The following is a 17,603-nucleotide window of genomic DNA, read 5'->3' as shown; positions in this document are numbered from 1 at the left end:
TTATCATGAAATGATCAAAGCAGTAAGCTCTGTCGAAAAGAATGGCGGCACAAAAGGCAAGTAGAATGCAGCCATTTTGTTGTTTCTGTATTTAGTGCAACCGTAGGATTGCTTCCCGGTGAAAAGGTCACCATTTGGTTTTCTTTTCGTACTTAAAGTCCTTGTTCATTCCCCGCCCCCATTAAGAAAGAAAACAAGGAAGTGTACACACACACGCATGCATGCACGCGCACGCACAAGAACCTCAAACGCTGAACTTTGGGTATTACACCTCTGATACATTTCGACCTGCTTTTTCCTGAGAACCTAATCAATTTATTGCTTACAGTCACATGCCAAACCCAGGTTTTACACTTGTTTTCTTTTTCAAACAAATTGTTTTTTTTAATTACTGTGACACATTTCCCCTCTTCATTTATGTTAGATTGGCTGGAGCCCATTAAACCTCCTGGTGGTGCGCCCCCCCCCCTCAATTTTTTAGTTATTTTCATATATAAAAGAGCGAAAGAGCACGCACGCACGCACTCACAAAGAAGGACATTTGGTGCAGACGGTTCAAGGGGCTTTACAACTGCGGCCCGGCAATTGCAGCATTCGAGCCCCTTTTATCGAGCACAGGCCGAATCTGATGGTTATCAAATAGCACACGCCGTCAGACAGCTGGCGAGGATAGATTCGAACAGGAACTGCAGTGTGCCATCAATCGACGTAGCGCTTTACTGCCTTCCCGCACTTATACGCACCGTTCCCTTTTCTAGCTGTGAATCACGTGTGAATGAGCCAGCAATTGAACCATACGACCGAGCTCCTCGCGGCCAGAAGGTTATTGCCCTGGCCCCGCAGCAGCGGGTGCATCGAAACTGCTGTATTCCGAACTATATTGTGTTCGAGCCCTACTGGAATGCATTCACAGGGAATCGAACTCACGACTTGCCGTTCAGCAGGCAGGACACCTCACCTACTGAGCCATTTATGCTTCGCCCACTCTGTGTTCACGTGGGGCGTTCTTCTAATAAGAAGCCTAATGCAGAAACAAACAAACAAAAAAAAAAGCCAGGCCTGCGCGGAAGTCGCCGCACAGTCACAATGAAAGCTAGAAGAGTGGCCTTTGGGAGCCTTTTATAAACACTCATTGGATAACTACTGCAAACACATATGCTTGATGCCCACTGTGGCATTAATAATAAATATTTTGGGTAGTAGGCTGGCATTCGCTAAGCTATCCTTCTTCACTCTTTCGAAAAGCGTGGTATGCGCTAAAAACTTGTAAGGAATTTTGTGACAATTGTTCATGCAGTGGCTGACGACGGTGAGGAATTATGCCTGAAGTGGATAGGCGCCAAAGTGAATAGGTGAACAAGAACAACGTTTTGTAATGAGTTGGAGCATTGGACGACCCAGTCATATGCTATTCACATTGTACGACGACTGGTTATTCTTTCGTTGTATTAAAACGCGTTATAAGTCGTATTAACGCGATTGATTTCCCGACGTAAAGCCTGCCTAAGGCAAGTTTGTCAACAAGTTCCAAGCATCGGTGTAACTCAGTGGTAGAATACTGGGCTGGAACCCAGTGGACCCGGGTTCGAGCCCCGCTGTGTAATTGGTACTAGTCTTTTTATAATTTAGTGTGATGTGGTTACGGACACCGGTGGCGGCGGCAGATAACTATGGCGCCGCGCGTGACCCGAGTTTAGATCTCATAACAGTTTTCGCTGTAAAAATAGGCTAAATTTCACGATATAGTAAAGCGTGCCTAAGTATCTTCAACTTCTACAACAATTTGAAACAACATTGGGCAATTCTGGATTGTAACCTCAAACCAAAAAAGGCTGTCTCTAATATAAAAAAATCAGATGAATGCTCCAACTGCTTCAATCAGACTGAACCATATTTATTAAAACAGCATTTCGTCAACACTCACGACCAAAACAACCAACATGGTTTCTACCAAAATATTTCATTTGTACCCTAGATGCATTGCAATCGTGTTTGCGTTCTCCTGTTAGTTTTTCTAGGGCGAGCGTACACTTACTGGAGGACATGATTTTCTGTCACAAAACGTGAATATAAAGAGTAAAGTGTCGACTTTCCTACTTCTTTTTGCATCTCAGTGTATCTTTGTGGCTCTAGCACAAAGATACACTGAGATCCGCGAGATACTGGACACGGATCTATTCCATAAGAAAAAGGAGTGGTCCGAAACAGCATGACATACGTAAAACGCGCTGAAGCACATTTCAAGGCCTTCTATTGATGCCAAGAACTATAAAACAATGTGTACAGTCCAGAATAGTGTGCCTTTTGCCAGAAAGGACCACTTGCTCTTGAAGTCGAGGAAACGCCGCTACGTCCATGTGACCGAGCACGGCACCGACGGAAGGACAAAGATTATGTTAATTTTATCGCAAAATATAGCTATAGTGTAAATTTGAATGGTTTTATTCTCATTTTACGTGTTAATTCAAGCCTAAGTGAAGTGTTCCAGTCTATATGAGCCGAATACAAACTTCACTCCTGAATTCCGATGATGAAGTATAAAATTGTTGAAGCAGGCCAGAACCTATTGTCAGTAGCAAAGAAAGTGCGCTTTTCTCAGTGTCAGTTAAAATGCAGGGGGCTCATTAAAAAAAACACGCCACATATTTCCATACCAGTTAATTGTAGCTGCGCCGATATCAGTGCACTGTTAACAATGTACGCTGTAGATTTAGTTTGTGTTTGCCATCTACTGTTCCAGCCAAATAAAAAAAAGTTTCATGCTGGACACGCCAAGTGTGCTTGAAAAAGTGTTTAGCGATTTCGAATACCTCGTACTCAGCTATGAGAGAGCAGTGAGCCGTCCTGAGTGACAGACCTCGTTGACGCGTAGGCGGCGTTCCACCGAATGCTGTCTGCGTCAAGCTGATAGCCGGAATTATCGAAAGCTGTAACAAGGAAAAAAGCTGATTTAGTTGCGTGGACCTTCTGTGTAACACTAGTTTTTCTGCACTAAAGAAATTATTAGGTAGCGCTGATTATAGGGGACGCAATGCACATGAACACACGTGCCCGGCGCTACAGGAAGCCAAACCCACAAGCCCGCATTGGAACAGTATTAGAACCCCTAACAGTACCAAAAAAGGGGAAGACTTTCTGCCATGTTACATCATTGTCGTTTCCGCTAACCACTTCACATTCCTGTTGATGGGCTCTCTGAATGAAAATGTCATTAGCCTCACCTCGCGGCTCCGACCTGCTTCGTACTATATGTGTAGACATTGATCACAGCCAGAAAGGTAGCGGCTTCCCTTTGACTTCCCCCTCGTAGATGCCATCGCCATTACGCAATGGCCCTCCCAAGAGGGCTCCAAGGATAGAAGCGAAGGCATGGCGTTGTAGGTTCGCGTTTCTCGCTGGCTATCGCTGACCGCGAAACTGAACACGGCTCAATTTTCCCTGTGATTTCTTTATGTCTATTGCCTGGGCTCTGCATCTTCTCTTTTTTTCTTCTTGTATCCCTCTCACATTTGCTTGTTGGCTCGCTTCCAGATACCCGTATACGTTGCATAAGTGTTCCTCCGGAAGACCGTTAGGGCGCGTTACTTACGTAACGCCAGTAGGACGAGCCGGGAGGATGAAGCGACGCAAGAGACAGCAGTAAAGCGAAGCGGGGAAAAACGTTTCGCATCCGATGATCTGCACATAAAAAAATAGAGCGGACTAAAGTGCGTCATCGCATATCGTGCCCACGCACTGAGCCTGTGTGGCTGTTGCGTGTCGCTGCTCCTGATGACGTCGGTGAATGCTTGAACAGCGTGCGGCCAGTCTTCAAAGGCTATAAAATCTTGGTTTTGGTGTCCCTTTTCCTGATTTCACGTCGTAGCTGTTGCGAAGAGAGGTTGAAAGAGAGAGGTCAGTCAAAGTGTTCCAAAGAAGTGCCGAGACAAGACTGATTAACAGTATGTTCAAGGACGCCAATCCGTGCTTTACAGGGCGGCAAAGAAAAAGAAAGAAAAAAGCTGTTTTCTTTACTTCGAACTTGAGTCCTTTCAGGTATATTCAGTATGCTGAAACATTCCGAGGACGTTTCGCCTTGCCTTCAAGAGTAAACGAGAGGGCATAGCCGGGCTCTATTCGCATCACCTCCTCATTCAAGCTTCGCTTCTCGCGGCCACGCATCGATTCTGGCTGGACACCTCAACCACGCCGCATGAAGTGGAATGATTGATGATTGATATGTGGGGTTTAACGTCCCAAAACCACTATATGATTATGAGAGACGCCGTAGTGGAGGGCTCCGGAAATTTAGACCACCTGGGGTTCTTTAATGTGCACCCAAATCTGAGCACACGGGCCTACAACATTTCCGCCTCCATCGGAAATATGAAGTGGAATGTATATACGCGTAACAATAGGTGGAGAAAACGCTCTCAGAACACCTGCTTCTAGTGCCGTTGTGAAGAGCCCACTGTATACGACAAAATTTAACATATTACGAATCACACCAGTCAGTTCTGAAAGGCCTATTTATTTTAAATGTGAAGCATTTAAATGCGAAGCACCCGCGAAGCCGCAGCGGAGCGGCGGCTAATTTTTCTGTTTAGATATTCGTTGTCGGCAGCGAAGCGGACCTTTTGCAGTTGCAGCGCCCTCTGGGCGTGTCATCGTCGGTACACAACATAAAAAACATTTTTTTTCACGTATACAAAGCAATAGAAGAACGTACAAATTATTTCTTGTTCATGAAGTATTTAAAAATCCACTTTATAGCATTAACCGTCTCTTTTTTTGACAAAGAAGCAAGCTCTGACTTGATAGTAGCCACTCAAAAGTCAGCAAGGTTCCGTTCCAGATCCATTGCAAGCATTCACTGTGTGTTTTTTTTGCGCTTTTGACGCGTGCGTGGTGGCGGCGTTTTTATTTTTCACCGTTGAAACTGTGTTTGCATAACCATTGATGCCTCCGACAAGTTTGCTTGAGGACCCATATCTGATGGGTTACTTAAAGTGGTCCGAAATCAAGGACTTGTGCCTTGAAGTCTTCCAGTACCCTCGGCGAGACCCGCTGTCCCGACATGGCCGGTTGAACATCGGCAACATGGACAGAGGACAATTTCGCACGTATTTTAGGTTTGAAAGAGATGACGTGCGAAGCCTGTGCCATGCACTACAAGTGCCAGAATATGTGACAACGCCGCAGGGCGTGCAAGTTTCTGGAGTTGAGGCACTCTGCCTTACGCTACGGCGGCTGGCTTATCCCAATAAGCTGCGAGAACTGGAGCCGCTGTTCGGGCGGCATTAGTCAGTGATTTCTTCAGCCACTAATGCAGTGCTCGCGCACATTGACAGCACGTTTGGACATCTGCTGCGAGATGTGAATAACCACACCTGGCTGGACATCGCTAAACTCCAACTCTTTTCTGAGGTATAAAGTTTGTTAATTTGTTTTGTTACTTCTAATCTAATATAACCTTTCATCGCGGGCTGTGCATTCCGAAGGGGCGCCGTTGCACAACTGTTGGGGCTTCATCAACAGGACGGCGTGAGCCATTTGCCGTCCATCGAAGGACCAGAAGCGGTTCTTTTCAAGGCATAAGCGCTTTCACGCCCTTAAATTTCAGTCCATCATGTGTCCAAATGGAATCATTTGCCAACTGAACAGTCCATACGTCGGCAGCCGGCATGATTCAGGCAAGTTATTTTGTTATACTGAGCCCCGTCCTACTCGTCCAAATTTAAAAAAAAAGCATCATCTCACCTATCTGAGGGAGTGCTCTGTGCTACTTCAGCAAACAAGCTATCACTTCGTAATAATGTTGTGAAGTACACTCAGTCTGGGACAACTAATTGTGGTTACAGCAGAAAGCAGCATATTATTCAAATTGAATGGTGTTGCAAAGAGAACCTGAAAAAATTGTGAACTGTTTATTTCGAAAATAAGGTGCAAGCTAAAATGATAAATACATGCCCCAGTTACGATTATAATGCCGTGGTCAAGTTTTCTTTGTTACTGTGCAACAAGTCTTCAGTTATAACTCGTCACAGGTAATGCCATGCAGGTTCTATTTAAAATGCAGTATAAATGTGTTTTACTGCATAGCACTGTGAAGAAATCTTCCTACTTGGATATACATCAAAGCTTTTTCTTTTTTTACTTAAAGAGAGTGCATCTAAAAAGTGCACACTACAGAGTCGTCTTAACATCTGTTTAAATTTATTGGGAAATGGCAAGCATTTTATGAAGCATTCAGTGTCGCTTATCGTGTGGCAAAATGTTTTCATGTGCTCCTGTATTTCCAGGTATCCTTCGAAAGAGCAACACCTATCCCAAGCTAGAGAAGCTTGCCAAAGGCCACAGCTTTTGTTTGTATGGTGACCCTGCCTATCCACTGCGACCTCTGCTGTTGAAACCGTATGGCGGGAACGTGACTATGCAGCAGCGGGCTTTCAACAATGGAATGAGTTCCATTGGACAAGCAGTCGAATGGAATTTCGGAAAGATTGCAGGCTTGTTTGCTTTTCTAGATTTTCGTAAAAATCAGAGACTCAAATGGCAGAACGTGTCACGCATGTAAAAGTTGGTACAATACTTGCTAATTGCTACACTTGTATGTATAGCTCAAAGGTATCGCAATACTTTCAAGTGGAACCTCCTCAGTTGGAAGAATATTTGAGACCAAAGAACTGAGCGGCTTCCTTCGACACAGTTTCTTTATTCGTGTAGACTAGTAATTTTTTTTCTAATTGTTCAAGCTTGTTGCTCATTTCCTGGAGAATTTCAGTAGTAGCATTCTGGCGCTGAGCTTCCATTTTCAGGCACTCTTCCTCCAATGTTACTTTTCTTTCTTCTATAGTGTCATGCGATGTTCCTCATGGTCAAGCCGTCGGTGTTCTAGCTCTATGTCCTTCTGCCGGAGAAGGAACTCATTTTCTTCCCTTTTGAGAAGGAGCTGCAGTCCAAGGGCCTGGAGGCCTCTGATTCCTATAAATTGAAGTAGAGCACAAATGACACACTTCTAAAGTGTTACAGCTCATAACTAATTTACTCTCGAATCAGGACCATCTTATCACATTCGGGTATGATGAATGCCAAGCCTCAAATCGGCATTGAAAAAACAAGCAAACGAATCACATGTAGCACATGTATGTTGTTTCAATGCAATGAGAGCAATGCATGATCTGGTGCAACTTGAAAAATCATTCAAGTTTGATTTGCAATACCTGTCGGAACAGCAGACTGTCTGTAACGCCGCCGTTCCGGCGCACGAAGGAGCCCTTCAGCGTGATGGGCAGCGTTGGCCCCTTGAGCGTCCTGGTCAGCGTCGCTATCCCCTATAGTCTTTGCTTGCAATGTATCCTGTGCTACAAGGACATGAATGATCATCACAAGTTAGGAACTGAACATATTAGCTAAGGTATTGTGTATATCTCTTCTAGGAGCGAAGCTCCTTAAGGCGTGGGCTGTGCGTCCCCTGTATGTAGCCACCTCTCGTTCAGTTCTAAGTATTACGCTAGCCACCGCCCGATCTAAAGGGTACAGCCATATCCATCCGTCCATCCGTCCGTCCGTCCAAAAGATGCAAGATGTTATAAACTAGACGGTGGTACGTGTAGTTGATTATGAAAGATGCGAGGTGTTATAAAATAGGAATGATGCCACATATGGCGCGTGTCATCGTTCGATATAGTGCGGCGACGTACGCTAGGAGGAGCGTTGCAATAAAATCGAGTGGGCAAAATGTACGGAGGATTCATGGTTTACCAGGTTTACCTCCGGAGCTTCGCCCAATCATCATCATTCACTTCGTGGATATGGCGGCATTTTTTAATTCATGTTTTCTAGTGTTTTGCACAACAATGATTACACGGTGCAACTTGCGTTGCAGCATCGTGCATAAACACTTTCATGTGCGAATTTGTGCTAGTAGTAGTATTAAAGAATATACATTAACATAGTAGTAAGGGTGCGCTTTCTTCTCATGTGTATTTTGCCTACAAACATTTGTTTAACGTGCCTTGTTGTACACGTTGTGAATAAGTAAATAAAAAGATATTTCGCTTCCAATGTACTTTGAACGTACCTGGTGCAGCAGCCGGCACGCCTGGTACAGCAGCCGGCACCTCTCCAGCTGGGCTGGTTGCGGTTCTGTCGCCTGCTGTCCCGTCACTCTATGTGGTGGCTCACTGAGGTCATTCTCATAGATTGCCAACAGCAGACCTGTTGCTGTTGCCTCATCTGCACATAGAAAACGAGGCACATAGAAAACGAGGCACATAGAAAACGAGGCACATGAATGAGAAGGTCATTAGTAATATTATAGGACCCCTGAAGAAATAATTCACACAGAATAAAAAGTACCTTCCTTCCCTATATCTGTCAAAATAGATATTTGTTATCCCAGTTAATGAGCAAAATTCACAAACATGTTCACTGAAGTCATGAGAGAAATTCAGCAAGCTGAATCAAAGATTATTTTTATATTCAGTCATTTCTCACTGTGTGCCGATTAAGTACATCACACATCCACAACGTGGGACTGTCTAGGATATTGACTGCCTGAGGATCAATGCCATATAATGAACATGCACAGTGGCCAGCATATTACTGAATAATGTAATATTTAAAGTGGAAACTTTCCAGCTAAAAAACCTGTGTGACTACAGTGTCATAACAATTCATTCTGTGAACACTGCCATTGAAATGCATGCTGTCAATCGTGATTCAGAAATCGCTAAGATGAACACTTCACAAATTTCATAGTACAAGCTTAGGGGTGGGTTGCTGTTAGCCTCCACTCCAGATTACTTGCCATTTTTCTGTCCGACGTCTGAGGCCCGGACAGCGGGTAAAGATGCGATTTCAGCATCCTTAATTAGCAGAGTCTGGGCTCTGCACGCCTTGGCCGATGCTAATTGTTGAGCGGGCTGTCGCGGCCCCATGCCGTTTATCTTCCGTGGCACGGTTCTGGGGGCATAATCTACCTCTCTCATGAGGTCCGATACATCTTGAAGCAACTGCTCCCGCTCTCCATATTGTTCTTCGGTGCCGGACCTACGGAGCAATGAAGCACGTTACGCTGCGACTGTTTCATCTACAGCACTTGAACAGCGTTTACTAATAAAGTAAGCAAGCACTCACTTCCATAGGTTCACTGTGTCCTGCTGTCGGAAATAGCCGATGAGGAGCACCACTCGCTCTTTGATGCCGCGAATTGTGAGCTCGCGATTTACCGCTCTCATGACATTTCGCAGCACGTCCTCCCACGCGGCGGGATTGCTGAATGGGTTGGCACACACCACCTCTTTCAGCAGGCACAAATCTTCATCGATGTGAAATCGTTTTCGCGGCTTGCGCTGGGCAAGTGACGGCGAAGCTACAGCACTCGCGGAAAGCGTGCCATCTCCGGAGGCAGCCATCTTGAAATGAGCAAAGTTGCTGCATGCACGAGAGAGGGCGCGCGCGTTGTCCCCCTTCCGCTTGCAAAAACGGCAGCGACGCACCGCGCTCCGCTTAGGCTGCTCGTAAGCGGACCGTATTTGAACTTTATTTTGAATGTAGTTATTGTAATGCGTTAATGCACTTATACCTATTTTCACTGTTCAGCATTCCTCGCTATGGTTGTATAGATATTGTGTGAAAACGCTGCCATCTGTCAGCCATCGTGTGCATACCGCCATGTTAGAAGCTCAGAGTGGCACAGTCCACATTTGTTTGTGTCTGCATATACGTAAGGCCTATCGATGTGAGGTGTGTATTGGCTGATAATTACAATGTCGACGTATTGCGGAGTCTCTTGCAGCACACCTTCACTGTGATCTGTAGGATTTATTTTAAGTTTCACTTTAGTATCTGCTGTATAATTCACTGGAATGTCTTCAAACCCTTGTTTTGATGGTAGTTTGTTTCATTTTAAAAGTAAAGCAAAGAAATGTGCTTAAAATAGTGTTAATTATGTATGTGTTGCTTTACACGTACAGTGAGTATACTAGTCATTAATAGGGCATGAGAATCTGCTATGAGCTACTTTAATTTCTATCATACTAAGCACACAGTTAATGCATGTCAGTGATGGGTTAGTGATATAGACCAAGGTTTCCTTGTTTTCCAACTCTAAAGCATGAGCGTTATGGCACCTGTCAGCTGTTTCGAAAGCCTCGTGGGGAAAATGAAAAGATTATCTTACACACGTGGCTCCACAATGTCCCGCAGGAACAGCATTTGAGTGAAGTGCTTCCACGAGCTGACTGGCTCCCCAGCAGGCGCCACACTCTTCTTTTTTGATTCGCGCAACTTCTTGCAAAACGTGTCTCTTCGATTGCGCCATCGTTTGGGAATGGCTGCTGTGTCACCTGCAAACATAGAAGAGTAGGCGAGTTAGCGGATAGCAACTGGTAACCTAGCATTCTCTAATAGAAGAAGCACCGAAGAAACTGTTGTTTAGTTTGTGCTTCAAGAGTACCTCTAAAGTATATTTTATTTTGCAAGCATCTTTGCAGTTATGAAAGGTTGCTAGTGCAAATTAAGTGCTTGTAACTGTGTAGTACAAATACATTATTGCAGCATAAATGTGAGAGCGCTTTTTATACGGCAATTAATAAGCAAGTGCCGTGTGCAAGCAAATAAAAAGAACAATCACTTCAAATTTTGTACAGAACGAGGTCTTTAGAGCGAATTTACCGGGCAAGCACTTTTATAAACAGATTTCCCCTTTAGGCACGAATTTTGATGCACTATTTTCAAATAAATCAAACCTACAATGAATAATTTCAAGACATGGAGCATTACATTTTTAAAAATAAAATGAAGCGATGTGGTGTTTTGTGTGAGTTTTAGAGATTAGTCATAGTTATTTTGGAAAAAATATTTCACTCATCTGCTGTGAGCTGTTTTATTTTGGCATAAAAACAATCAAGTCGTAGGCTCCAACTGTCTGTAGAATTAGTTTATGACTCATTCATTTCGAAAAAAAAAAACTTTATATTAGTTCTGGATTGCTGCCACGTCGAACGACCCATCGAACATTGTGTTTTCACTAAAGTGATCGGCTGCAGTCTTATGCAGCATTGTGTGAGTTTCAGTGATTAGTCATAGTTACTATGGAATAAAATATTTCATTAATCTGCGGTGAGTTGTTTTATTTTGGCATAAAAACAATAAAGTCGTAGGCTCCAACTGTCTGTGGAATTAGTTTATGGTTACATTCATTTCGAAAAAAAAACTTGATATTAGTTCTGGATTACTGCCACGCCGAACGACCCATCGAATATTGTGTTTTCACTAAAGTGATCAGCTGCAGTCTTATACAGCATTGTGTGAGTTTCAGTGATTAGTCATAGTTATTATGAAATAAAATATTTCATTCATCTGCTGTGAGTTGTTTTATTCTGGCATAAAAACAATAAAGTCGTAGGTTCCAACTGTCTGTGGAATTGGTTTATGGTTACTTTCATTTCGAAAAAAACTTGATATTAGTTCTGGATTACTGCCACGTCGAACGACCCATCGAACAATGTGTTTTCACTAAAGCGATCGGCTGCAGTCCTACACAGCACACAAGATGTACTGACAATGCAGGAGGTTCAATTCGTCTAATGAGCCATGTATGCTGTACTCTTTCGGCCACAAGTTGATTAAGAACGGCAAAAATGCACTGAGAATGATACGCCACGAAGGCCTGCACACGCACACACAACGTTACCGTTATTGAACATGAATTAACGTGCCCAGTTGTCTTCCTTGGTGAGCCACAAGTTGACAACTAGCAAAAACAACTGGTAACGGAGCCGCCGCCGCTGATGGGGACATAAATAAAAATGTTCCTCTGAGGGTGATGCAAAAACACGCACTGGGTGGGCGCAAACATGCTTGTGTGTGTTCCATTTTAGTGCGCAGGTGTTTCCAAAACGCGCTCGTTCAGAGTCACATGCAAATACCACCCTACAGACATTGCCTCGCCGCGGCCGCTTTTCTCATCGGTCTGCGCAACACACGAGAATCGAAAAAGTATCTATGCAGCATTCCGCCGCTATAGCACAGCAATATTAAAATTGTACATACACGCGGCAGTCGCGAACAAACTCGCAGACAAGAGCGTACGGCGCCAGTAGTACGTTTTTTGGGGGAGGAGGGGCGGCAGAGTTCGTAAATGCGCGTATTGTTCATTAGTGAAATACCAGTGATACAGTAGCAACTCGTGCTGGGCGGCACAATCACACCTAGAAATGCTGGTATGGTACTCACCCTGTGTCCCAGCTAGGCCTAGGCTCGTCGCGACGGCAATCCACGCAGCCGTGCGCGCATCGATGTTCTTGCAGGCCGCCAGCCGCTGGTCCCCGAGCACTCGCTGCTCATGAACTAGCGATATTAGTAGATCATTTTGCACCGCGGCTTGACTCATGGCGAAAAAATATACGTCCGCACAGTTGAAATGAAGCTGACGAAATGGCGTCCATGCAGCTTGTACTGGCGAGGTGGAGTGGGACGCTGACGTCATACGATGCAGCGCTGCCATTGGCTGTGGACGACAGACCGCCACGGTTGCCTTGCGGCTACATTCAGCAAGTTGGATGCATGCGCAGCGTGCGAATCGTCGCAGCATTTTGTCGGATGGCTGTCGGATGGCTGTCGGATGCGGCTGTTGGCACGAATCGCATCCGAATCCGAACGGCAAATCGCATCCGAATTCGCACCATGTGTCTCCCGCTTAAGGCCTTAGCGGAGGGCGCATGTGCACTCGCGTTTCCGCTCCGCTTAGCTGCTAAGCGGAGCGTAAAAACGTCCAACTAAAAACCTCTACTGCTTCAACATCCGGTTCAACGAACGTGTGCTGGATATTTTGTGCACTTTTAGTTTTGGGAATGACAGGTGAGGCATGCTCATGGCGCGTTTATATCAAGTTTGTGAAAAAATTTATAGTCCATGAATTATTGCGATTGCACATTATGGACACTTTCGGCTAGATTTTGCTGCCAGCGTCGGCGTTGATGTCATGCACAGTATATGTATCTATATATATCAAAACGCAAAAAAGAAAAAAAGATCTAGAAAAACATGGCCCCGTATCTGCATATTAATCTGCAAATGTTTTCGAAAGACGATAGTCTTGCGTGTGGAGAGAGTGAACAAAACATATATTTGACGTTCTGCGCAATAAATGGGTGACTGCTATTCTGGCGTTATGCCTAGTTCACACTGAAACATCCGCTTTCTACAGCGACCGAAATTCTCCTGCCACCGAAACACAGCGTCGTTCGCACTGGACGCGCCCCGCGCCGCCGAATATGCCATCTACTACGGTACGAACACGGGATGGATGCGCTGTCACCCGGATGTTGTCGCGGCTCGAAACGCTATCCAGTGGTGTATACTTCGACGATTCTCCTACGCAAGAAGCAAGAAAAGACAGTACTGCTTACTTTGCTGGCAAGTGCCTGTCTTGTAATGCACCAAGAGCAGAAAAACCACCGACGCCAGCGGCGTTGGTGGGTTCGTTTTGCTTTGCAAGACCGCAACAAGCTCGGTCACGCCAACAGCAAGCTCGGTCACCTCTTTCACGAAATGCGGAGGCGAAGTAGGCACAGAGTAGGTTAAACTCCCGTTGGTTTCAACATTCAGTTAGGTGCACTGCAGCATAACAAGTGAGTAGGGCTTGGCCGCCATTTTTCTAAATTCCTCGACTAGCGCTCCAATTGGTCCGCGGTGACCGATTCGGCGGCAGACGCCGCAAAAATCGGTTCGAGAGAGATCGGCGCGGAGAAGGCCCTTTCAGCGGATCTCGCCGCCGCCGAACCGGATTCGGAGCACTTTCGGCGGCCGGAATGCTCAGTGTGAACGCGGCCTTAGAGTGCCTCGAGCGTGTAGCGGAGGCGAACGAGGGCATGAAGTCGCGTCACACGTGAGGCATGAGCGATATCTGGCAGTTTTCAGTGGTGATAAAGTGCAGAACGCAAGGCGACGGGTAGGTGCCACGACCGTGTCGTCTTAGCTAAGGTCCCAAGATGAAGCTTGTTTCATCTAGGGACCTCAGTCTTAGCACAGCGTTGGAAACACTCGCCTCTTCGTTCAAGCGTTGCATGATCAGCACAGCGTTATAAACGCTACGGTCCCTAGAATTACTTATGTATGCCTTTTCTAGTAAGAGACGCACATGCATAATATATACGTGTTGTTATGGTGCCTCAGGTATGCGCAATAATTGCGTTTATTGACAATCGCACAAACATGAACGATGAATCTTGAGCAACACTGGTGGGCGCTGCGGATGAGGTCGGGCGTTTTGGGTATCTGCTGGTGCCGTTCCGAGTACCCGGTACAGTTAAGGATGGCAAAATGTACAGACAGACCAAAATTTTTGCGTTGAAGGTCCCCAAGAAAGAGTATCATCTTAAAAAGACTCCGGTGCGCGGAATCGACCGTGGGACCTCCGCTTCGTGAATGTGAGGCGTTAACCACTGCCTCACCGAAAGGTACCCCGTTAAACGTTCAAACGTCAAGCTATTTATGTCTGCCACTCTACCGCTGTTGGCGGGCAACTCGGGGGGGGGGGGGGGCTGTCGTGTTTTTTGCATTATTAGTAAGATGGTGCAATGAGCACGCGCAGCTCTCATCTTTCACCGCGGCTTGCACTGGAACAATTCTGTTGTAGTTATGGGGCGCACAAAGGTCACTGCAATCGTTGCAATGCCTCCGTTTGCGAAAAGGGCGTGCTTTTCAGACACAGCGAACTAACAACTCAGACGCTTATTCGCGTTCATTTGTACCTGTGAGTATGTTTTGTTCATCATTTGTGTGAGAAACGTCGGGCACGGTTCAATCTGCTTGCCATTCTGCGCGTGGCCGTCCAATTTGTTGCTACTGCGTTCAATGCTTCGCATTCGCGACGAAGTTTCTTTTTTTGTGAAAGCCTCACTGTCATTTTTCTTGACGAACACGCATATCGTCCTTTACGAATCTACAATATTCAGTTTACGGTCAATATGTCGTTATAAAACGCTTTGCTTGGCGCCTAACTATTATGACCCGGTAGCTTTCATGAAGCGAAAGATAACGTTTGGAAACGATACTACTCGCAGACACTTTTACCGACAACGCTATCTAGCTGCAGGAACATGGATACTCGATGCCTCCCAATTGAATTTTAACGTATACTGCTCTTAAATACATGTAACTAACCTGGAGATATTGTTCGAATGTGTGTAGGTTAGATCAACCTTTCAAAGCTGCTATCAATAAAGAAGCATGTTCAATTTACCTTTTGGATAAAACTTGCCAACTCGTAGAAGAAAAAAGTTTGCTTTCTCTCCGTTGCTTACGTCAACACATGGCCGATCCCACAGAGAGAGAGAGAGAGAATAAACTTTATTGGGTTCCAGCATGCGGGATTCCCTCCGGCCGCGCAGGGCGTGGGGTTCACCCTATCTCACGTTACACTAGAAGTCCTAATGTCACGCGGGCCTAGACCTCAAGGCCTTCGTGCCCCGTCGCCGCTCGGGTTACTGGGGGTGTCCCCCTTTCGCCTTTGCAGCGCCAGTGCGACCTCGAGCTGCCGGACGGCCCTTCGCTGGTCTTCTGGGTCCGTAGACCCCACACGCTGTTCTACTTGCGGCGGTAACACCGGACCGTCCGCGCTGTCTGCGTCACATCCCCAGAGTATGTGAGCCAGGGTGGCTCTCGCGCTCGCGCACACACTGCACATTTCACTCACGTAGAGTTCGGGGCACACGTGTCGCGCTAGCGATGGGGTCAGCACAGTCTCGGAGGAAGCGAATCGACGCGGCCATCCGCAAGGCGTATGCGGGTGCCATGGGCCTGCTCAACGGCACCAAGACGACGGCCTTGCTATCTCTGGGAGCGCACAACACGCTCTCGGAGATCGGCGAGGCCCAACGTACTGCTCAATTGACGCGCCTGGGCCGCACCGCGGTCGGCAGGCGGCTGCTGGAACGAGTGGGCCTGTCCTCCCCCGAGGAACAAGACCACGAAACGTCTCCACTCACGGAGTCAACCATGCGAAGACTGGTGGTGTATCCGCTGCCAAAGAACATGGGTCCCGGCGAAAGCGAGGGACGACGAGCGGCGCGAGCCAGGGCGCTGCTGCTGCAACATCAGAACGACGAGGGCGCCGTCTACGTGGACGTGGCCAAAGTCAAGAACAAGGACGCCTACGTGGCGGCGGCGGTCGCCGCAACGACGGGCAAGATCGTCACGTCATGCAGCGTGCGTACGCGGAGCGCGAGCCAGGCCGAGGAGATGGCGATAGCCTTGGCGGCGCGCTCCCCGGGCGTGCGGACAATACTCAGTGACAGCAAGACGGCCATCCGTAGCTTCTCGCGCGGAGCCGTGTGCGGGGCGGCTGCTAGGGCGTTGGCAAGCGACGAGTCCAAGTCGAGGCTGACGCTAAAATGGTTCCCGGCTCACATGGGTAGGGACCTGATACCAGGATCTCCGAACCGCAACGAGGAGGCGGATGCCGCGGCCCGTGGTCTCGCCACGTGCCGGACCGCGGCCGCGCCCGCCTCCGAAGACACGACGGCGACCGAAGAAGAAGGCGAGGAGCAGCTGCTCGATTACGGCGACATCCTCGCGTGGTACAGGGAGCAACGGCGTGGCTTCCCGCCTCCGCACAGGGATCTTACCCGGTGGGAGGCGGTGAGGTTGCGCCAGCTCCAAACCGAGACTGTGCTGACCCGATCCCACAGAGTGGATAGGTACCAACGATTTTAAGACCATCATCGTCGTCATCATCATCATCATCATCATCAACCAGGCAATCAACTTTTTTAAAGGAATGGTAATAGTATTCTTATCTCATTTCTCTGTCTTTTAGCAAGCATTGTATAAAAAATTGACATTATAAGATACAGTGTTGCCAATCCCCATAGTGGGTATGATGAGCCAAGATCTTCTAGGCGACAAAAACAAGATTCCAAATCTGATCAATAATTTTTAAAGTCACACTATTCTTGGGCAATCCCCCATAGTGGTTATGCGCCACGATAAATATGGGAACAACAACAATAACAACAACGTGGCTTCCATTCAGGCGCAGAGCCGTTCACGTGCATCCGCTTGGCTGTTTCAAGGAAGAAGAAGCTGTGAAAGGGGCGTTGGCGAAAGTAACGAAGTGCTTCAGTTTTCACTGACGCCTGGCTGGACGTTCTCTTCCAGTTGGAGAATGATGGTACGTCTCGTTCGCACACTGCGCCCCACCTTCTGCATCGTGTACGCCATCTCTATCGCAAACGCCCACGCCCGCCGAGATGATGGCTACGGTGGGAGCATTTCTGAAGAAAACGGGCCGCACTTCAGCGCTACGAATGCGGATGCATCCAAGCATGCTTTCAAGCAACGCGGCATTCCTGCAGTTCGTTACGTGTTCGACATCGCCAAAGAGCGCCTCGCGTACAACAGGAGCGTAGTAAGTCGCGAAGACGAAGCTAGTAGAAACGCAAAAAAGTGCGCATATTATACAACGCACCACCACGCTCCTACACTACGGCCACTATCGGGAGTTGGCCCTGGCCTAGAACTCGCCACCTGCGTTCGTTTCAAGAAAGCGCGCCAGGAAACGCCCTGTGGTCGTCCTTTACGAGTACGGCTGTGAAAAAATTCGATGTTTTCCC

General features: G+C 46.9%; 2 protein-coding genes across 2 annotated transcripts in view; both read right to left on the bottom strand.

The window, feature by feature from the left end:
* The window catches only part of LOC119169665 (vesicular glutamate transporter 3), a 230,896-nt gene that overhangs the window by 183,892 nt on the left and 29,401 nt on the right, over positions 1–17,603 (bottom strand). The gene's annotated exons all lie outside the window — the stretch shown is intronic.
* LOC142786656 (uncharacterized) lies at positions 9,620–12,509 on the bottom strand. The gene is made up of 2 exons (XM_075884287.1): positions 12,223–12,509; positions 9,620–10,331 (listed from the first exon to the last, which is right to left on the bottom strand). Exons 1-2 carry the CDS (start codon positions 12,491–12,493, stop codon positions 10,162–10,164), a joined length of 441 nt encoding a protein of 146 aa, XP_075740402.1. The 5' UTR covers positions 12,494–12,509; the 3' UTR covers positions 9,620–10,161.

Source organism: Rhipicephalus microplus, chromosome 2 (genome assembly GCF_043290135.1).
Source record: "Rhipicephalus microplus isolate Deutch F79 chromosome 2, USDA_Rmic, whole genome shotgun sequence".
NCBI classification, from domain to species: domain Eukaryota; kingdom Metazoa; phylum Arthropoda; class Arachnida; order Ixodida; family Ixodidae; genus Rhipicephalus; species Rhipicephalus microplus.
The sequence above is the reverse complement of the archived record's forward strand: the minus strand, read 5'-3'. Positions and strand labels throughout refer to the sequence as shown.

What these genes read in the sequence shown, in the direction of transcription:
- LOC142786656 (XM_075884287.1), bottom strand. Translation starts at nt 12,493, where the DNA reads ATGGCAGCGCTGCATCGTATGACGTCAGCGTCCCACTCCACCTCGCCA. An exon ending in AGGCCTAGCTGGGACACAGG is followed by an intron (nt 10,332 to 12,222) that starts GTGAGTACCATA and finishes CTATGTTTGCAG; the next exon opens with GTGACACAGCAGCCATTCCC.